The sequence below is a fragment of the Chrysemys picta genome, chromosome 11 (assembly GCF_011386835.1).
Source record: "Chrysemys picta bellii isolate R12L10 chromosome 11, ASM1138683v2, whole genome shotgun sequence".
NCBI lineage: Eukaryota > Metazoa > Chordata > Testudines > Emydidae > Chrysemys > Chrysemys picta.
Window position 1 is genome coordinate 55,336,797 of NC_088801.1, and position 23,205 is coordinate 55,360,001.

Genomic DNA, 23,205 nt, shown 5'->3' on the forward strand with positions numbered 1-23,205 from the left:
AGTGAAGAATTCTGAATAGCAGTGCATGCTATGGCCACCATGTTCCCTGTGCCTCCTCGTTCTCTTGTATGAGGACAGAACGCAGCCACAGGCCTCCTTCAGCTCCCTTGAAGTTCTAAGCCCAAGGTTGCTGAGGGCTCTGTGGGGATGGAGGATAGGGTGTGGAATCCACACTGTCTACAACATCTCATAAAACCACAGTTACTGCAGAGTAAGTAACTGTTCTTTCTTCAAGTTAAGATACATAGAGTTTAAGGTCAGAAGTCATCTAGTCTGACCTCTTGTATACTACACGCCATTGAATTTCACCTACTTATCCCTGTATTGAGCCCAATAAGTTACCCATTATTCAAACACAAGTTGTAATTGACTAAAGCAGGGGTGGCCAACCTGAGCCTGAGAAGGAGCCAGAATTTACCAATGTACATTGCCAAAGAGTCACACTAATATGTCAGCAGCCCCCCCATAAGCTCCCCCCACTCCAACCTGCAGCGCCTCCAGCCCGCCAGTAGCCCCACCAATCAGTGTCTCCCGCTCCCTCCCCACGCCTCCCGCCCACCATGATCAGCTGTTACGCAGTGTGCAGGAGGCTCTGGTAGGGAGGGGGGAAGAGCGAGGGCATAGCAGGCTCGGGGGAAGGGTTGAAGGGGGTGCAGAGCCTGGGGCAGAGCAGGGGGTTGAGCACTGAGCATTCCCTGGCACATTGGAAAGTTAGCATCTATTGCTCCGGCCCCGGAGTCAGTGCCTATGAAAGGAGCCACATATTAACCTATGAAGAGCCGCATGTGGCTCCGGAGCCACAGGTTGGCCACCCCTGGACTAAAGCATCTCTCCTCCAGAAAGGAACCCCGTCTTGATTTGAAGACACCATGAGATTGAGAATCCACCACTTCCCTTGGTAGTTTGTTCCGGGGATTAATCACCCTCACTGTTAAAAATGTATGCCTGATTTCCAATTCGAATTTGCCTGGTTTCAGCTTCCAGCCACTGGCTCTTATTATGCACTTCTCTGCTTGATTAAAGTGCCCATTTAGTACCTGTTATTTTCCCCCCATGAAAGTATTTGTACACCATAATCAAGTCACCTTCAATTTTTGTTGAAAAGCTAAAGACGTATTGTACTTCAGCTATAACAGTGTGGAGGCCCTTCAGCACTGTACGTACAGATCCTCTTATGAATTGGGGGTTCGGGGGGGAACTCTTTCACAGCACTATTTACTGACAAATCTCTTAACTATTGGATGCAGTCCAGAGTACTGCATATACATTTTCAGCAATACATAAGGGTTTCTATAATCTCTATTGATTTTTCCCCAATTCGAAAAACAGGAATGAAAACACATAAAAGATTATTTCCATAGAATGCTGGGAATTTATTTTACTTGTCCCTTTGCAACAGATTAGATCATTCTCAACAGAAGTCCACAACTTAACAATTTAAAAAACAACACTTATAAAATAAATGTTTGTACTTTAATCATAAGACATATTACTATACATTTTTTCAAGAGTTTGAGCTTTGATATCCCAGGTATTCACAAAATTTCACTTGAAGACATTCTCCCATTCAGGCCCAAGCACCAAAAATATAAACTCTTCATGGAAATACTTCTTTTTAGAACACAAGGCTCAAGGCACTAGTTTGATGCCATCAAGATTTAGCTAAATAAGGTCCCGTCTGTGGTCCTAACTCTCCAAAGCTATGGCAGCCATGATAGACCAGTCAGCTGTGGCTTCACACTATTATGCCATTCCTCCCGGCCTCTTATCAAGTAGTTGGGTTCTGAGATCCTATGAGACAATATCAAATGTGTCTCAACCACTACCAGTGGGTCCTGGAGATTCAACGCCATTCGTTAGGAAGAGAACACTGGTCAATGTGTCCCCAAACATAAATGCACAGCACTTACTATAAGATAGCTATTATCACCAGCTGGAAAGTTGAGAGAACTCATGTTGAAATTAAACTGATCAGAGAAAGAAAAGTTTCTAACTGATGGGGCCAGCCTTAGATCTAATCCTGTCAAGAACTAAGGCTACATCTACACTACGGGGGGGGTCGATTTAAGATACGCAAATTCAGCTACGTAAATAGCGTAGCTGAATTCGACGTATCGCGGCCGACTTACCCCGCTGTAGGGACGGCGGCAAAATCGACCTCTGCGGCTTCCTGTCGACGGCGCTTACTCCCACCTCCGCTGGTGGAGTAAGAGCGTCGATTCGGGGATCGATTGTCGCGTCCCGTTGGGACGCGATAAATCAATCCCCGAGAGGTCGATTTCTACTCACCGATTCAGGCGGGTAGTGTAGACCTAGCCAAAGACTTTTTGATGCTCCTTGTTTTCTCCTCCACACTCTTCCCCTATATTTCTCTCATCTGTTTCCCTCTACTGTCTTCTCCTACCATTTCTTTCTCTCTGGCCCCTACACCATTATGTTGTTGACTTTAAACAGCTATCACAATAGATTTCACATGCAAATAACTTGATTATTCCACAATCCTTACTGAATGCCCACTCATGGTTTACAAGGGTTCATGTCACTGTTCTGAGTGAAGGCAAAGTATATTTACCCAGGGAGCTTACATCCATGGATCTGTGCCTCCTTTATCGTATACATAAAATGTAAAGTGTTGAGATCCTTGGATAGACTAAGTGCAAAATATTATTATACACAATCATCTACATTGCATATTAAGCTCCAGTTCAGCAAAGCACTTATGTACATGCTTGATTTTCAGCACAAGCAGTCCTATTGTCTGTTTTGTTTTAGTGAGATTATGGAGATTTGCCATCTGTTGTGAAAATGAGACAAAAGATTATAAAAGTTTAGGTTGATTCTGACACTTTCAAAAATAGTGGTTAAAGGTAACAGATTTAAAAACAAAAAAGAGGTAACAAGAAAATTTCTAGGGAATCCCAAACCATCTTCAGCAGAATACTGAATGCTGTTAGAAACAGTTTATAAATAGTTTGGGGACAACAATCATGCAGAAATGAGATAAACAGTCCCCAGATGGAACAATTAAAAGACATGGATTACATAATAGCAGAACAGCATCCCAGGACTCTGGAGGTGCCATGTCATTCTCTTCATTAATCAAAGCTAATTCAAAATTCTGCTGCTTAATTATTTACAATATACTCTAAACTTCCTAATTCTGAGGTGACCCTGATGGGATTGAGAAATATTAAAATATTTATCTTGTATTTCCTCTGGTCTTAATTCTGCCACCCTTACTCATGTTAAGTTGTACAATACTCCACGAATAGTCCCCCTCTCATTAATTTCTTGCAAAGTAAGGTATGCAAACAAGAGTCAGGCCCTGAGAATTTAGGGGGTTAAACGAGCAAAAAAATTAGGAATATTAACATTAAAATGGATACAAGCGATGAATATTTGATAGTCAACTTGCAATAAATATTCTTGGTCAAAACAACTTCTCATTGATGTAACTTTGAAAACATTGAACTTTGTGTTCTTATAGCTCTTAACAATGCCTTTCCGCCATCCCTGCCAACTAGTCATAGCATTAATCTTCAAGGATTTATGGAATGCTGAGTCCATCTTTTAAAACAGATAATTTTTTTTTTTAATTTGAGTGGAAGGAATGGTCTCACAAAATTTTTTCAAATTCTACCGCTCACTAAGTGAAAATAAGCCAAAAAATGTTTTTAAATCAAATTCAAAGGGAGATGATTGGAAAATGAGCTTTACTGACCCCAAGTACAGCAAGTTTCAATCTCAAAGAACTATTTTTGTATTTAGTTGAAAATAGAGCTTGCATATAGACACCTGATATATCAACTCTGACTGTAACATCAGTACACCAGCATGAGGCAGACAGTATAATTACATTCCTTGAACCTATCTCACATTCCATTCAGGCCCCAAACTGAGATTTCTATCAGTACAAAATACAAATGGTCTGTATGCACAGATGTTGAACTAGAATGTTGTACTGCAGTGACAGTAGTAATTTACCCATAAATATCCCAGAGGTGATTGATGTGACAAGACTTGGAGTATCAGAAAAAATCCCAACAGCAGCTACCATGTGTTACTGTTTAAGATTTAAACTTGCATCAGCACAACAAATATATGCAAATCAATATATTTATAGAAATAAACATAGTACAGAATAGATATATTTGAAAAAATATGACTTTAAAGCTAAAGTCCTACTTTATATAGCATTTTTCTTGGAGAGAAATTTTGAAGTTGACACTCACCAGAATGAGATTATGGACAGTATAGTACATTATTACTTTACAGCCCCCATCCAACAAGTGTTTACTTCTGAGAGAATCCCATTGGCTTCAATAGCCTTTGTCTATTGTATAAAGCTGAAGACAGTGGAGTAAGCAGTATGCCCAGTGGTAAGTGTTCACAGGACTGGGCTTTTATTTTGTAGCCTCTTTCATACAAAATGATGGCAAAGTGAGATGCAAACACTATCAGTGCAGATGTCTGTTTACAGCCAACTTGTCTGTGAACCCCAAGACTGACCTTGCTTTTTCTGCTCTTTCCTGGGAGGTAAAAGTAAATCTCTCTCTCTCTCTCTGAGAGAAAGACATTTCTAATCATCTTTCTTATACTCTTGCTACAATAATTTCATATTCAGAGAGAATTGTTAATAAATCACCAGATGGTTTTGATGACATTTGTAGACGCTCCATTCAATTCTACATTATAGGTGCACAAATTAATTTTGTCGCAAAAGTCATATGGAGAGTCTTCAGAACAACTTTATGAACATAGAAAGGAAGGCTGGTCCAATGGTTTGGGCAATAGCCTGGGACACATGGGTCAGTTTCTTGCTCTGACACAGACTTCTTGTGTGACCCTGGGCAAGTCACTTAATCTCAACGTGCCTCAGTTCCCCATCTGTAAAATGGAAATAACAGCAGAACCCTACCCTATAGGGATGTTATGAGAAAAAATTGAGAGATAATTGGATGTAATGGTAAGAGAGCATTACAAACAAAGAAAAATCAGAACAGCAGCAACTTTTGCAGCAAACTGGGTCTCCTAATGTCTTATTCTGGGATATCGTTCTATTCTATGTGAACATGGAATGTCACTCATGTATTTGATAGTATATTTCAGGAATATTTAAGATCCCTAGAATGACAAAGATAAGGGTTGAAGATAATCTGGCTGTTCCCCAGTGTACAAAGTGGACAGGTTTAAAAATAAAAATGATAAGAAAAAACAACAGACGAGACTCCCTGCTGCTTTCCATTTCAATGGATAGTGCAGCAGATGGTAAAGATCAGGCCCTGAAATAGTTTCACAGTGTATCCAGTTCTCTACCTGCCTGAAGAGTTTATTTCCCTAGTATCTGAAGCTGAAAAGCTGCTTCAGGACCGAACGCTCAAGGTTTTGACAACAGACATTTTTGGCGTCCCTGAAAATTATTCTAGGTTTCAAGACACTCCATGGCAGCTGAAAGATATACTTCACTGTCCGTTCATGCTTGCAAATCTGTTCATCAGTAAAGAAAACCATAAACAAGGTGGTAGCTACCATCTCGTCCGGGTTGGTCTCCCTAAACTTCCAACTTACACGACTTACGAGGAGAAGCTGAGGGAACTGGGATTGTTTAGGCTGCAGAAGAGAAGAATGAGGGAGGATTTGATAGCTGCTTTCAACTACCTGAAAGGGGGTTCCAAAGAGGATGGATCTAGACTGTTCTCAGTGGTACCAGATGACAGAACAAGGAGTAATGGTCTCAAGTTGTAGTGGGGGAGGTTTAGGTTGGATATTAGGAAAAACTTTTTCACTAAGAGGGTGGTGAAGCACTGGAATGGGTTACCTAGGGAGGTGGTGGAATCTCCTTCCTTAGAGGTTTTTAAGATCAGGCTTGACAAAACCCTGGCTGGGATGATTTAGTTGGGAATTGGTCCTGCTTTGAACAGGGGGTTGGACTAGATGACCTCCTGAGGTCCCTTCCAACCCTGATATTATATGATTCTATGAACTCCCTGCCCCATTACTCCATGAACTAACCCTATCCTTCTTTGGGAAGGAAACAGGATTTAGGAAGCGCAGCAATGTAGGAACTGGGTCTCTAATCCCATGCCTTCACAAAGGGAGGTTAGGGGTGCATTTTTTATGCCATTTCCCGCCATATCCCTTCCACTGAACATTCCTGCCCTCCAGCAGGGCATCATCGGGCCCATTTCACACTGATCACAAGATCTCTGCTTTTCCTGAGTCACATCATTGACGCAGAGCAGACTGCCATTATAAATCAGCCCCCTGGTGCAGGAGCAGAAGCCCTTAGCCAAGTTCTGTCCCATCTGCAACAATGCCAGCCTCTGCTGGGCTGGGGACTGAAGGAACTGGTTTGAGCAGAACCCAGAACAACCTAACGTCATGTTCCCCAGAATGGACACTCAGAACCTTCAGTAACATTCCAAAGCATCTCAGAATGGTCTGAATACATTACACTGAACTGTACCTGCACGATATTGCCACCAACTCAGAGGAGCACTCACTGAACTGGTCTTTTTATTTCACTGAGAGCAGAGAGATAATCCCTTCATGGAGTTTATGTCACTATTCTGTATTTAAACAATCCTTGAATGCATACAGCAGCTTAACTGAGATGACTAGTGAATCACAGCTTTTAGCCCCCCACCATACCTCCCTCTCCCCAAAACAGGCAGCTCCCATTAACTTGTATTACATGACATGAGTAATGAAATATTTCTGTTTTTAAATCTCAGGCTGCTATCTCAGTGATATCACAGCTCAATTTTGCTTTGTTGAATTTCTACAGCTACAGAGTGTTACATTTCATGCTAACATCACACTTTTGCCCTTTGCCTAGGGACCGGAAGAAAGGAACATCTGCCTCTGTTATGGCTGGCACTGCAGCATAAAGTCAGTCCCTTTGTCTGGAGAGGACAGCCTAAGGGCACCGGCTATTTGTGAGGTGAACAGGACATTGTACTCGGCAGGTGCTTCATTTCACCCTTCCTTTTCATCCCCTGCTCACTCCCATCCGTACTGGTTGTGGATATTTTTGGAGCATGTCAGTGTGTGTACAATTATGATTATTTTTGGTCTTTGTTTTGATTACTAGTTAGAGCATTTATTTAGAAGAGAGTCTTTTCAGGCTGTTTTGTTGACTTTTGCGTCAGGATAGTGAGTTTTCCTTGATCGTCTTTGTTTTGTTGATTCTTCGGGGGGGAGCGTATTGGGGGAGTGAATGAAACTCACCATTTTCGTAACAAAGAGACAATTTCCCCTGCCACCTTTTGTGTCTGCTTTTTGTGGTTTGTTTGAGTTGAGGGGAGGAAAAGAAGAGTTCTTCCTTTGTGTTTGTTATGTGTTTGGCAATGGTGTGAATGGAAGATGGTTCCGTAAAGCGAGGTTATAGGACGGGAGAACTGAATGAGTTGAGGAACTAAACTAGAGGGATTGAAGCAGGGCCGGCTCCAGGCACCAGCCAAGCAAGCTGGTGCTTGGGGCGGCAGCTTGTAGGAGGCAGCATTCCGCCCAATCTTAGGGTGGCACAGCCGCTTGTTTGTTTGTTTGTTTGTTGTTGTTGTTCCGCTCCAGCTGCCCTGTAGGGGGCAGCGGCGTGGAGGATGGGAGCGCCCTGCAGCAAGGCTGGCAGGGCAGCCCGCGTCCTTCCCCCCCAGCTGATCGGAGCGGTGCGGAGCCCTCCCGGCAGGGGACATGGCGGGAGGGGCCGCGTGGCAGCACCCCGCTGAAGCCCTGGCCACCCCCCTTCTCTCTCTCCCCAGAGCCGGCCCTGGATTGAAGATACCATAAATCAGGGCCTTAATGGGTACTAAACCATGTGCCTAACTTTAAACATATAACCAATCCACTTGACTTGACTGGGACTACTCACATACTTATAGTTAAGCAGCTTTCTGAATCAGGGCATAAAATGTAAAATGCCTCTCTGAAGAGGATGTAAGCTTTGGGGATAGTAGAAGGAGCCTTTGGCCCAATCCACCCAACTCCCACTGATAAAAGCTAATGTGATGGAATTGGGCATTCCAGATTCCTTGTAGACCATCTTGATTATTTAGCACATGGTGTGGCTGTGTTGCCATTTTTAACAGGTATTATCAACACCTTTCTTAGTGAGTATGCTGGCTATCTTTAGACAAGAAACCTTCTTTTCATACTTGAGTATTTGTCACTTACCACCAAGTCTCATACCTGCACCATTTGAGAAAGAGAACTGAGAAAGTAGCAACTACTCAACTTCAGGTGCACTGGAATACCAATACTTCCAATTTGAGTACCAGACTTTGGCATTTAGGCTATGCTTGTCAGGGTCACAAATAAGTCTCTTGCTGGTTTTGCATTGTGGTCAACTAGTCATTTTGTTCATGCTGGGCCCTCAGTAGCATTTGACACACTGACTATGGATGGTAGTTTCAGCAAATAAAGGACATTGCTGTGGTGCCTGGAACTGTCTTTTAGTTGTTCCAGTCATTCCAAGAAAAGAGCAGTAATATGGTGCTAATGGACAAATATGTGTCATCACTAAGATTTAAATATGGCAAACCCCAAGGATCTATATTATGACCCGTATTTTCAATTACATGGAGTCTCCTGGTGAGTCCATTTCTAAACACAGGGTAGAGTATCACTCGCACACTGAGGAAACAACTATATAGCTTTAGCCTGAGGGCCACTGCTCTGGAGGAGTGTTTGGAAAATATTAGGTCTAATGCATCCATCTACCACCTTAACTTCAACCCTGAAAGAACACAAGTCTTGCAGAAGGAGAGTGGTCACCTACATGACATATCATTCGTGCTGACTCCCTATTGTAGGAAGTTAGGTTAATAGTTGGGTGTCACTTGTGGTCATGCCCTCAATGGAAACGCATACTACTAGTGGCATATTCATCCCGGGACACATTGCAATAGGAATAACCTGTGCTAATGAACACAGTATTAGATTGACTTTCCCTTGTTCATAATACAGTGGCATAATTGTTAAATGCCAAAAACAACAGTGATCACATTACACCTGGCTTGCATTCTTTATGTTAGCTGCCTGTGAAGTGGCTGGCTGATTTTAAGCTAACATTGCTGGTTTTTAAAGTATATTTTAACTATCCACCTTGACTCTGATCTTGCCGGTACGTTGTATCTGCACAAAACCAGCCATTTACAGATCCAAACATTGCACCTCAGGTCAGCAGGCAATTGTACATTTTCTGTGATGGACCTAAGTGTGTTCCCCAGATATCCGTCCACATCTAAAATATTGCCAAAACAATTTGATGTTTCTCTTGCCCCCAGTGTTTATTAGCTTCCTAGCCTATACTTCTCCTCTACCCCACACATTTCTTTTATGGTAATGGATTCTCTGAATTAATTTCATTTTTATTCTATTAGGACTTTTTATTATGTTTTTATAATGTTCTATTGTACTTTCAGAACTATGTTATGAAATGCACAGACCCTTGATGGGATAGATGGCTGTTCTAAAAATCAAGTGTATTTTAATACACTTAATAAAGTGTATATATACACACACACTAAAAGGTACATAACACTTCTTGAAGGATATGTACAGCAGTTAGTCATGGTGGAAAAAAGTTTTGATTTTTCTCCCTAAAATTCCTCCTGCAAATATTCAATTTTTTAATAAAATAAAATAAAACAGAAACAGAAAATGAATGATTGAAATAGAAAATTTCCAGAAAAAGTTTCATTTAAAAAAACAGAAAATTTTAAAGCAGCTCTAACTTTTTACTTTTAAGTCAATTTTTTTTAAAAGATCCCCAAAATTATATGTATTTATTACAAACAAAACATGCATATATTTCATTATTTACACATTTGGAGTTTTACCACTCTACAATAAAAACTCCCATCATCCACTGCTCAGGACACCCTTGAAAATGTTTAGAAGCACATTAACAACCAGATTTGTCAATTACGCCCAATCAAATCAAATCAAATCCTCTAGCAATAATATAGATACAAGAATCAATCATCCTCCCCATGCAACCACTACCCAGCTCTATCCAACACTTGTTTTCTGACAGGAAGGTGTAAAAGGTGAGTTTTGCACCAGGCTATCACACTCTAGCTATTACAGAGAGGGAACAGGGAAAAAGTTTTAAAGATCTGGGGTCAAAACACCCTACCAGCCACACCCTCTCTTCATACCCCTGGGCCTTTAGCTCCTCTCACGAACTCTTGCTGATTTACTTAGTTGGACACCAGCAAAGAGAATAATGATTGCAGACAGATTATTAACTCCTTGGGGGCAGGGACCCCGTTTTCTTACAACTTTTATCTAAAAGGCCAAGCATATGTATGGTGCTACATATAGAAGTATCTTTTTTCCTACTATAAACTAGGTCTCAGAGTGGAAGAACATTCCTGGAGTAAAAATGCACATCTTTTTCTTCAGCTGCATATCTTAGAACGCACCCAAAGGGTGCTTCAACGGCCCAGGGATACATACCCTTACTTCCTCTATACATAACTGTGAGGGGGTCTATCAGTTCTTCTCTGCCCCCAGCTGGAGGAGTTGCTGCCATGACATGCCCCTGCTCAGGCCAGGCTACCAACAAGACTTAATTTCCTCAGATCTAGAAGGGACAGGAGGAGACAGTGACTAATCTGGAGCCAGCAGGACAGTTAAGGAGGCTTGACTGCTTCTTCTCAGTCTCAGAAGCAGAACTGGGTGAGACTGGAACAGGGGAGGAGCTCTCTAGTGCAGCCCCGAGTCCTAGGACGAGGTCAGGGCCTTAGGTAGGACTAAGTGCATGCCTTTGAGGTTTGTTTTTTTTAAAAGCACAGACAGCCAAACTCTACATTTCTTATTCTATTTGACTGTTTTTAGATAATGATGCCGAGTTGATGGCAAGGGCCACCCTGCTCCAGTGGCCACTAGGGTTGTAAATATCCATTAAAAAAATTATCCATTTAAAGGATTAAAATGTCATTTAATCGGTTAACCAATTAAACGGAATGGGACTGGGATAGACTGGCTGCTAATGCTGGCCAACTCCGGGGAAGAAGGTTAATGGTTAGGGTCAGTTATCTGGTAAGACTAATGCTTACCGGTTAACCGTTTAATATTTTACATCCCTAGCAGACACAACTTCTAGTCTAAGGCAGGGCATGCCTATAGTGCCATGCCTGATGCTGCAGGGGTGCTACAAAGCAGCCCCACATGTGGCAATACGCTAACCACACTCAGGGAAACTCTAGGGTCTGTTCAGTTTTCCCTTCCAATGTGTGGCTCTGTGTAAAAACAGCTAACAGAGGTGATTTCAAAATGCTGTCAGACATGGAAATATCACTAACCATAAGCTGCTTTGTTTAGTAGACTTTGACAAAAAGTCATAGCAACTAATAACCCCTAGGGACTGCTTGTTTCCATGTCCATGCCCACCCTGTATTACACATATAGGTACTTACGTTCCATAAAATAGGGGCCAGGTTCAATTCGCCATACGATTTGTCCTTTTTGCGTGCCCGTCACTCCCCGGTTCTTGGAATCCCAGAAATTGGCAGGAGAATTCTCATCTGGAACAGCAAAAAGAAAACCCTTTTCTGTAAAACGGTAATTAATATTAGCCACTAACATCAGTGGATTCTGCCCAGCATGTAACCCAGAGAGATGTCAGGTGATAGTAGCCAGGAAATGACTAGCAACAAGAAAGAGAGGCCTTAACATTATTTCACATTTAATAATCTACAGTTCTTTGGGTAAATAACCCCTTTTCTTTATAATCTGCAGGTTTGGTTGGTTTTTTTTTTTTTTTTTTTTTTTTTGAGTATCCCATTAAACCAAAAGACCATTAATCTTGGATCTTGCACAAAATAGAATGCTTGTTTGTGGTGGTTTCTTGTCCAAACTGATGGGGATTAAAATAGGGACTTTGAGAACTCAGATTAAACGGTCAATCATAAATGGCCTTTCACTTCACTGCTGGTATTTATATCCATTTATGCAAAGAGAACAGACAGATATATAAATATAGTAAATGTATGGTGTCTTGTTAAAGGTAACCTGCAAAGGGAAAGTATTAAAATTACAAGACTTCACTTGGTGTTAATTTCAATATCTAGGCTAATGGGAACAAGCAGCATGTTACAACTGAAAACACCACTATGTTTTTCATTTTAGAGGTGCCACATTGTACATCCTCATCAGAGCTGTCCCACTCTCTCTGTCATATGACAATCCAGCATTCCCCAGCTGTAATATATTGAAACTCGATGGACAGACCAGCAATATAGTGGTTCAGGTACATCAATTTCTTTTTAATATATTTTTTTAAACAAAGAGAAGAAAGGAGGAGGTTTAATGCTCTTAAGGTCTTGTCCTGCAAGATGCCAAGCAACTGCTATAGGGCAACTCAGCACATTCAGTTCTTAGCTGACTCCAGTAGGCGTTCACGGTGTTCAAAACCTATAAGATGCTCTCAGCAATGCACAGGATCAGGCACTTAATAGAATGCATGGTGTCTGTGAAGTAGTAAAGAAGGATTGGGAGGGGAAAATCTTACTCTTTTAAGTTAATTAACATTTTGGTGTTGGCATCAATAAAAATAGATTTTCACCAGGTGACAACTTACTTTTCAGTTACCCAGGCTCTTGTTTGAATGAAAGGAATGCCAGCTGAGAAGCTGTTCATAGAGGGCAAAGGAGTGCACAAAAGGAGTTGACTGCCAACAGACAAGCTGATGTAAATCAATGTGGAATTATTTATACAAAAAGTTCACCCTGATATTTTACAAGTTTAGTTGAGCTCACATGCTTTGGTAGGCACATTACTAGGCTCACAGATCCTTCCCTCTCATTGCACTTGTTTACCCATGTTAATTTTAAAAAATATTTCTATTTAATTGCACGGGCATGAGTGCACATTGCTACACTCTTAAAATGTATTCACTGAAAATTTAGCCCTCCGTGGGTTTTAATGTGCAGTCCTTATTCATGCATGTAGTCTTTTTGGACTTGATGAGAGCACTCACATGAATGAGGGTCGTAGAATTCAGCCCTATGCTCCTAGAAATGTGTGTGCTATCTAAGAAAGAAAAGAAGAGCAATACAGTTTTATTATTTAAAATGCCACATATATATGTGATATATATATCTTAGCTGAATTCTCTACACTGAATATTCAGCTCTGTGTGTATACAGTATTCTCCTGAATCATGGTACCACAATTAGTTATACAATTAGTTTACCTAGAAGAACATATAAGCTACCAAAAAAGTACCCATTTACCAGTTTCACTTTAAACCACCACTCCTATATAACACACAGCACTTGTAATGAAACAAAAGAAGCTTTATTTAAGAAAGAACAGAGATTCCACTGGAAACAAGAGACAGTGATGGAATCAAATGGTTACAAAACAAAACCATAAAACTTGAAGCAGAGCCTGCACTTATTTATAGCTACCTTTCCTATCGAACAAAGTAGGTTCCCACCCAAAGTTCAGTCTATTGCAAGCCCTGTTGGCTTCACATGATCCAGGATCTAACCTTTCATTAAAAACACCCCCACTCAACAAGATGTCTCCTCAATGAATGGATCCAGAGTGTCTCTTCCTTTTGTCTGCTATAATGTTCCTCCCTTTCTTTTTTTTTATTAACCTCCATGTGGTTTCAGTTGCTTGCAGTGGTCTTTGATATCTTTCCATTGCCTGTTCTGTGATGGGGCAATGGTAGACAATTGTACTTTTCATTACCTCACCAGCTAACCAGGGAGGGATGGCAATTCCCTGATGCATAAGTAAGCTATCATCACCTGATATTACTCCCTGGTGATGTCTTTTAACCTTATGGCCATAAGGGCATAAATGTCAATATAGTTACACTAATCCTTAAACATTATCTGAACACACATCACGCATAGATTATGAACATTAATAAGTGACAAGCTTTCAATAGAGACCTTACATGTTACCCTTTATGGACAAATACCCTGTAAGCAGTGTGTTTGATGACGCAAGTTTGTCGGGTCTGAGATGAGAGTTGTTTGCAAAGAAGAGGGGACCCTTTGCCAAGGGGCCTTTGTATCATCCACTAAAGTCATTGGGAGTCTTTCCATGGACTTCAATGGGCTTTGGATCAGGCCTTAAATGAAGAAACTGCACAAGGTGCAAGCTGCCTCTGAAATCTTGAGTAGTTGAGAAGATTCCAGATTTTCCTAACACTTCAATTTGTTTAGTCAGGATGTAAAACAATATCCTACATAGTTAGCATCCTGCTTCTCTCCCCTCTCATCAAAAACACTGCCATTTCTAACCATGCTTCTAAATCAAGTATAGTCAGCCTTGGTGCTTCAACTGCTAGTATAACATAGAGGTGGGGAAAATTAATAAAAATGAAAGATTTGCGAGACGGCTCAATCTACATAATTTATGTTTGTTTGGGGGCGAGGCAATTTTTTTTTAATATGGTTATTTGCTATTTGTGTGATGTCATTCAACTGGAAGAATGATTATCAGTAGGAAGATAATTTAAAACTTCAATGCATGGATTTAAACAAAAAAAAACTTTTCCTTACACACCAATAAAAATGAAAACTAAACTAATATACAAATATACAACAACAACAAAATCTACCTATGGACTGACTCTCTCACTCTCACACACACAAACACAGAGAACTAAAACTCTGAACTAAAGTCTCAGAAACTAGTTCTTTGGTCCTTGGTCTGTTGAACTGCAGTCAAAATGCTGAAGAGGACTGAAAGCCACAGGCCAGGATTACTGCATTCATCCATGGGCAACTTCAATTTTAAGCAATCGTAGACCCTTTTTTTGGCAGTTAATCCAACTGCTATTTGTTCAGCTGGCTGACTGAGCTGGAATCTGTGCCAAACAATTTGTCTAAAATCAATGACCACAACATATAACATGTAATACATACATCTGTAATTTGCCAAATCAAATTTCCGCTCTAACAATGCAAGATCCCCAAATTCCTGTATGTGGTTACTATCTCTTTGCCTGGGAGGAAAAAAACCCTAACAATGTTCGATCAGATACAACAAGCTCTAGAAATTAATTGCTACATAATGATGTAGTAGAATTTGGTGGATGTGGGATTCAGCTAAGTTCTTTTAAAGTGCTGATCTACTCCAAAAAAATGACTTGTTCAAATAGTATCAAGTGGTTCCATGTTTACCACTTCTCAATTACTTCCCGATCAAACTGTTCAGTTTATGAGTAAATAAAACAAAACAAAACAAAACACTACTAGCCCTGTAAACGAAACCTGGAATCTGAGAATCAAGATGAATTTTTTTCTTCTCCTGCCTCATCATCAATAATAAAAGTTCTTCAGACAAATTAGGCTCCCAGATCCACCTGTGTAACCCAATGTCCTCAAATTGTGTCTTCTGTGACAATTGTGCAAAACTACTACTGCCCACAGTTTTGCACAGGCGTAACTGACTGGACCTTAGTGAACAATCCTGCAGACAATGAGGAAAAAGGAATAGAAGCCAACTAATTTTTCCTTTCCATTGTTAACTCTGCAGGGATACCTAGAATAAAAACAGATTTGTGTCATTGCTATCAACAGACATAAGTTGGGATATGTATAGCGAACAGCCTTGTTGAGTAAGAAGCTGCCATTTTTACAAAGTCACTTTTCAGACTCTAACTGCACTATTCTTATAGTTCTTATTCCATTTTCTACTATAGTGCTAGCTTCATCATGCTGTCTCAGCTTTTAATTGCTGTCTTTTTACTTTGTTCCCTCGGATAATCAGTTTTTACAGTAACACTGACAATATATTCCCTGTTTAGCCACCAGGCATTCTAACACTAGTGAACACACAAGCCATTATTGGACTGAATTCCTGGAATTACAACAGAAACTGGGATTTCTGTAGAGAGGATAGCCTCAGCCGTCAGAAGAAATGCATCACTCTGGTGTGGTCTTCCTGGCTAATTAAGTAGTAGTACTTGCGTACTTTGAATGGGTCTGAGGCTAGATGGTCACAATGAAAGATCTGGATGGGGAGATCTATATCAAGGTGAAATGGGGGAATCTACAGGGCTTGAATGGAGAAAATGAAACAGAAAATTTTCTTTCTCCCAGAGAAAAGTCTCCAGAGACCACCTGATTCTACCCATGGCCCTCAGCAGTCTGCACTGGTAGCATTTCTATGGAGCCCCAGACAGAGTTTAAACCTGCTCTCCTATGGCAGAGAGCAGCCATTCTGCCTGCATCCCCATCCAAGCCGAAAGACCTTGCTGGTAGAGCTGCTTCCAAGCACACAGGTACGATGAAAATTAAACACCCTTTTGTTTGATGAATCAAGCCCAAGTCTGTATGGTCAGAAATCCATACAACTATGTATCCTGGGGACCAAATAAGATTTGTCATACATGATTTCGAATTGTAATAGGAAAACATTTGAAAAATAATGTTTAACAAAGTTTGTGTTTTTTAAATTTCATTAACAAAAATCATGTCAGGTGTTTTTTAAAATTACAATTTGATTTCAAGATACCATTATGGAGCAGCTCATTTTTCTATGCAAAGAGTATGACAGGCATCCAGTCAAAACATATTTGACTTTATTCAATATAATTTTAATATGCAAAATACTAAAGAGCTATAAAAATATCATCTGGGATTTTTCCCACATTTACAAAGTCATAATAATAGCTACATTATCCAATGCATCAAATATAACCTTCTAAAAAATAATAACCATGAAGGAAGGACCTTTTTTGATTGGCTGGCAATCAAAGATTTACCATATTTGTTAAATCCATGACTAAATATCTCAAGAGAGATCCACAGCTTCATGTCTCAAATCGAGAGAGACGACTAATGATCGCTGTCATATAACTACAAAACAGAAGGCTCTCCCTTACTTGATAATTCTTGCTTTGTTGAAAATATATTGATTGCCTAGGAATGATAGAATAGGGTACACTGTAGTAGTTTTACATTCAACTGTGGAATTATCAGTAGGGGTTAGGTTTCTCCTATACTTACAAAAATCCCAGGCTTGAAGACTTAAAGCATAGAGCAGAGGTTTTCAAACTGTGGTCCTCGAGCTCGATTCAGGTGGTCCGCGGACAGTTCCCTCTAAGGTGGGTGGGCGCACACAAGAAAATGAAGGGCCACCCACCTAATTAGTGGAGCCATGCAGGCGTGGCTCCACTAATTAGGTGCCTGGACCCTGGAGAAGACGCCTATGTAAGGTGAGGTGGTGGCCTTGGGGGAATAGCGGGTAGGTGGGAGGGGACAGTGAGGTGAGAAGAGGGGGTGGGGGGTTGGGGAATTTGGGACATGCAGAGCTGTGGCAGCCAGAGAATGAGGCAACTTTCCCCAGCTCCAGGGCTGCAGCTGCAGAGATGGCCCTCCTTCCCAGTCTCAGCTCTGTGGCTACTGTGGCTGGGGAGAGACACACACCCCTCCTTCCCAGCCCCAGCACAGGGGCTGCTGCAGCGGGGGAGAGAAGGCACATCCATCGCATTAGAAAGGTAAGACTACTGATATTAAAATATGAGTTGTGTGCTTTTATTTATAGAACAAAAAATCATTAATTATTATTAAGGGTTTTTTTTATATAGCGCTTTTATCCAAAGTGCTTTACAATAGTTAGCTAACGGTAAAAACAACATTTGGAAAGATTATAAGATTATTAAGTGGTCCGCTGAGACTTTCAGCAATTTTCAAGTGGTCTGCGAAAAAAAAAAGTTTGAGAACCACTGGCATAGAGTCTTTTCAAGTACATATTACTGCTACCTCATCAAAGAATGCAAGCTTCAACTGGTCTTGTTTTCTCCTCTTTCTTCTAATCAGCTGAAATTGTAAACTGGGATTTGAAAATGAAGTGTTTCAGCAAAATATGAATCCAAGCACTTAAAGGGTCAAATATTCTCAAAGGCTGATAGTTTAGTAAGCAGTGTTATTGCTTCTGAGTCACACCCACCACACCTCCTTAAATGTATTGCCATTTATTAGTATCTCACAACACAGGATCTGCACTGCCACTGAAGGGGGAGTATCTGACATTAGAAATCCTATAGCATCTAGCGAGGAAAAGAGATTTATTAAACTCTGTGTCACATCTTCTTTGCTACTGTGCCCCAAGAAAAGGATAAACTCCCTAAAATATACCTCCTCAGAATCAACTTGTATAAAATACCAACAAATGATAAGAGTTAAAAACAGAATCTTCTAAAGACATTACAAAATTACTAAGCCTGAGGCTAGTCTGATAGTAACAGTGCTCTGAATGGCCATGAGCAGATCCATGCTCATTTTCTGGCCTCAGTTTCTCTGGCCTGCAGCATCCAAACTGTTGAAAAGTATGAATGGGGAAAGGCTTTCCATCACTCAAGAGCAACTTCCCTGGCCAACTAAGAAGCCACATCGACAGGCTCAGAGGAGCCTTTTCGAGTCCTCCTTGGCCAGAAAGTTAGTGCCCATGTTACTAGGTCTCTCTGATAGCATTACATTATGATCACTTGATCAATCAGAATGGATCCTTCATATTGTTTCACAAAACTCATAATTCAAATGTGTTTTTTTTTAAGAAGGTTCTAAAGTGAAGGTCCTTCCTATGAGGTTCTTCTAACTCACCTAGTTTGAGGATGCCCAAAATCTTTAGTTAATAAACATGGAAGCCAGTCATCAAGCTTTGAAGTGTGCACTCTGTAAGTGAGATGTTGTGGTGCTTAGTCTTACAGTTCTTTTCTTAAACACCACCGATGAAGAACATCAGGAACACCCCCTACAATAGCCACTCAGGCAGCCCCTCCCTGATTATCAAAGCAGCACTTAAATGGAACCAACTGTTATCTGAAACGGAGTCACATTCTCACCTTAAATCGGGGAACCCATGATTCTGTTTGGATAATAGGAAAGTCTGGATTACTGGGGAATGAATAATCAAGGTTGCTCTATGTTATCTCTGAATTCACATAATTAACAAATGCATTGCTGCTGAAGCATCATTTATAAAGCTGGCTCTGGCTCCCAGTGCCTAAACTTGCAGATAATGAAACACAGAGACAAGACAACCACAGGCTCATTAGTTTGCGTTATAGAACAGCTTGTAACATGTATCAGCTAAACTGAGCACAAATTTAGAGAAATATTTTGTTCCTTTGGAAAAAAAAAATTCTAAGTCACATACTCCAGCACTGAACCTTCATGGAGGACTATTCACATTGTGAAAAAGAAAAATATGCTATCCATAGTTGTTTAACTACTTTAAAAGTTAGTATAAATCAATTCCTTTCCTTTAGTAGGTTTAAAAAGAGTTTGTGATATACAGCATAGAGAAAAAGTGATCTCAAATATATTCAGTCGCTGAATGGCTTTATTTATGAAAAAGTTTTATTGTCATTATCATTCATTACTTTAGAAGGGTCTTGCATTCTAAAGCTCTTCAAAAACATTCATGCAGCACAGCCTGGAAAAGACCAATCATGATGCTAGCAACATTGTCCATGCTTTAATCTATTACCTTCCTCTGGGATTTACCTCTTAATCTCTTTTTCTGGAATTTATTTGTTTTACTTTATGTGAAGCTTTCTGATTTGTTATGGCTTGTTTTGTAGCTTTCTTTATTTTTTAAAATAACTGTTTGTGTTCTTTAGACTTAATTTAAAACAATCTTTAAATTACATTTTTCAAAGTTTTAGGCCATTCAGCATTTTAGATGAATTTCAATAAATTATTGTGCATTGAAGACTACGTACATTCCACATCTATTTATCAAGAGAGCGGTAAGGGGTGGCTTTGTGCTCTGATGTATTACAGAAGCTATTAAAGTGGATCTCAGTCTGGGGAAGGTTTCAAAGCATCCTTCTAAGACAAGTTATTATTTCTGTCAGGTGTTCTTAAAGTAGGTGTCACCCGATCTGCGGAAACTGATGTGCAGTGAGTGTATTCTTTTAACAAGTATATTTTTGTCTCAAGGTGAGTTTCACTGACCTGACATCAATTCCTCTAATAAACATACTACAAAGAACGAGCTGCCTCTCCTCCATTTTATTCAAGTTTGAACATTTTCACTATGTATTTTCTTTTTTACTAGAATGTTAGTTAAGTTGCTTGTTTTCATTATTGGGCAGTAATGCAAAACACCAGGACTTAATTTATTGGGCAGTAATGCAAAACACCAGGACTTAATTTTGCACCAATCACCAGTAGACCTCTAGGCTGAGATTTTCAATGAAATGCTGGGGATTTAACATCCATTACTTTTACAGCACTGCTTTGAAAATATCAATCCTAGTTCTTATTGTGATGCTCGTAAATGCACTCAGATTTTTATTAAACACAAAGAATTCTAACAACCGAAACAAAGAATATTTGTTGTAAATTTCATTGATTCCTTGTTGTTTCACTTAGAATTCTTTGTGTTTAATAAAAATCTGTATTGGCTTTACGTGGCTGACAAGGCACAAATTTCTGTCCCTACCTTCTCACACTGACAGTTTTCGTTTTGATACACTGTAAAAAGACGCATGGTTTTGCAACATTAAAGAGTTCTGTGAGCACCAATAAAAGAAGCATCACATAATTCACTGGAGAATCTTGTGTGTGTACTTTAAGCAGTGAAAGAACCTCACTTCTCTTCTACATCAACAAAAAAATGCTTAAAAACAATCAAAAGTGGTATCAATACATATTAAGGGGAGAAGGCAAATTTAATCCCGAGGCCTCACTCCTCTTCTTAAAGTTTAGCAAGCAAATTAAATCTTGTGAACAAAAGCATCCCCGGAAAGCAAGTCTCTAGATAAATTGTATTAAAGCAATTCACTTAAAATGCACTAAATGCAATTCAGAGCCTTTTTCAACCTTCCCCTACTTCCAAATGTTAAGTGACTAAGTGTGATTTATACTCTGATAAAAGTCAGAGTACAAGCCGACTGTGAATGTTTCACAGGCTTTCCGGGGGGAAACAATTTTAACATAGAACACGTATTTAATACAATCCTAAAGTTGCCTGTAAAGGATCCACACTTCACTGCACGTTCTAGCCTTACCTCACTACTGCAAAGGATCTCTGCTGATCCTAAACTGCATTCCTTCATATCAGACCCAATTAATGAACTGGAGAATCAGAAAATGAGACATTCAACAGGAGGTATTCTGCATAATTCATCTTATTCATGCGTCAGCCCTGTTTTCCAATGCTATGCGGTAAGTTTTACAGAAGTTGCCTTCTGGAACCAGACAGTGCAGCTCCGTGTTGAAGAACTAACACTCTACTATCATCATTGTGTAATCATCACTTCAAAAAGGTGCTTCTGCATTTTCTCTCTTCCGTCTGTCATTATAAGGAAGGGATTTAAGAAGGATGTTCTCAAACTCCTAAGGAGTTTCCACCAGTTACACACAATTGACTGTCCTCCTTTAATCAAGGGCTTATCTAGGTTCAAACATCCTAAGTCAAAATATATCAAGTATTACGTCCTTCAAACTAAGCTATTTGTGGCCACTCCCCTCTGAAGGGTACAGGATGCAATAGCTCCATCCTCCCTCAGCTTCCTTCCTTTAGTTTTCCATGGGAGAATTCCAAAGAGCGAGTTACGTCCCATATGTCATTAAGCAGACTGATGTAAACAGGAGGACTTTAAAATCCCAGAAATGACAGCAAGCCAGTCACAACAAAGAACAGTGGGGAGCTCACTGGGAAAGCTGGCTTTTGTTTTCCCAGTATTTCACCACACTGTATGATTTCCCTGCAAAGCCATTTATTTCAGAGCAGCTCAGGTTGCTCTGTGTCATTCTGCTGGTGCAAAGATGCCATAAAGCTGATGTAGCCAGCCACTGGAGGATTCCTCAGCACAAAAGGATCAACGGATGGCAAAGAGCTGCTTCTACTAGGCCACCCCTTCCTCGAAGGCAACATAGTTGGCAGGGGCAGAGAAAGGCAGCACGGTTAGGGGTCCCTTATACCAGCTGATCTGACTGCTAGAATCCCTACTTGTGGCCACTGGGAGCTGGCATAAGGCTTCTCTAATTTATCTGTGCCAACATGGCCCCAGGATCGGGGAGCACAAAAGGTGGTTTAAGACCAGTTTGGCACTATGTTCCCCTTCCTAAATGTCTCCGAGTTCTTCAATCATGCTCAGGATCTGGTCCACAAGTTCCTCACCAAGCCCTGCCTTACCGTATGTTTGTAAAGCATTGCATAGGTTTATAGTGCAAAGAGATTTTTGTTATTTTTGATAATAATTAGGTAATTAATATTGACCAAAACTGGACCCCAAACCCCACAACCGCCCACAGAAGTGTTCATTCATACTCGAGAGAACTTTCAGTGAAGCGCTTCCAATCAATCAGGTGAGGTGAACTTGCTGCAAACAGACTTGGTAACTTCTTTATTATTTCCATAGTGCCATCAGTGCACATGACTTTTTATGAACAATCAGAGATGCAATCCCTGCCTCAAAGAACAGTGATAGGAAAAACCTGAAGAAGATATGATACAGTATAGCAGAAGTCTGAGGGGCCAGATGCTGCTCTCACTTGAAGTCAATGGCAAATCTCACACTGAATTCTATGGTCAGCATCAGGCCTTATGGGATGAACAGTGCAACTCTTATCTGTGTAAACAGTTCAGCCTCACGTGAGCAGCTCCACAGTGACTCAGTTGGTCTACAGGCCATAGAACTTCCCCCAAATAATTCCCAGAGCATATCACACAAGTGCCAAATTAGAGGTAAAATAACCTCCCTACACCTATCCCGTTTATGCATCCAAGGATCACATTAGTTGTTTTGGCCACAACATCATACTAGGAGCTTATGTTCAGCTGATTATCCACCACACCCTAAAATCTTTTTCTGAGTCACCACTCTCCAGAACAAAGTCCACCATCGTATACATATGGTCTACATTCTTTGTTCCTAAATGAGCTGCCATATTCCTCCAATTTTCTACTAGTTAATTCTTACTTTTGCTCCAGATGTTGCACAGAAGTGGAAACCCCAAGAAGTCTCCAGTGCTACACCCAAACTGTAAGCTTCAAATATGTTACGTTACTAAAGTTGAAATTAGTTGAGGGGTGAGGAAGGCACTAGTCTCTTGTTTTCATGCAAAGCTTTATCCTGCCTTGCAGCTCGTACCAATGTATTTCCCTCCCTTTCTAAACCCTCTGTTTCATCATCATGGATACTGACATTTTAGGTGATTATTAGAGTGTCTCTATGCTGTCCTATGCAATATGGGTCCTTGGTGATATTGGATT

General features: G+C 40.4%; 1 protein-coding gene across 11 annotated transcripts in view; it reads right to left on the bottom strand.

Annotated features, from left to right (window-relative positions):
* HECW2 (HECT, C2 and WW domain containing E3 ubiquitin protein ligase 2) overlaps nt 1–23,205 on the bottom strand; it is a 258,022-nt gene that overhangs the window by 114,989 nt on the left and 119,828 nt on the right. For 10 of the 11 annotated variants that reach the window (XR_010591637.1, XR_010591636.1, XM_065562027.1 and 7 more), the window contains one exon: nt 11,424–11,531. Coding sequence is in view for 9 of the 11 variants with exons in the window: in XM_065562027.1 (XP_065418099.1) it covers nt 11,424–11,531 (108 nt within the window). In the remaining 2 variants the exon portion in view is untranslated. Of the gene's footprint in view, nt 1–11,423; nt 11,532–20,995; nt 21,383–23,205 lie in introns of those variants that run through there. The other variant, XM_008174234.4, reaches the window with a different exon arrangement.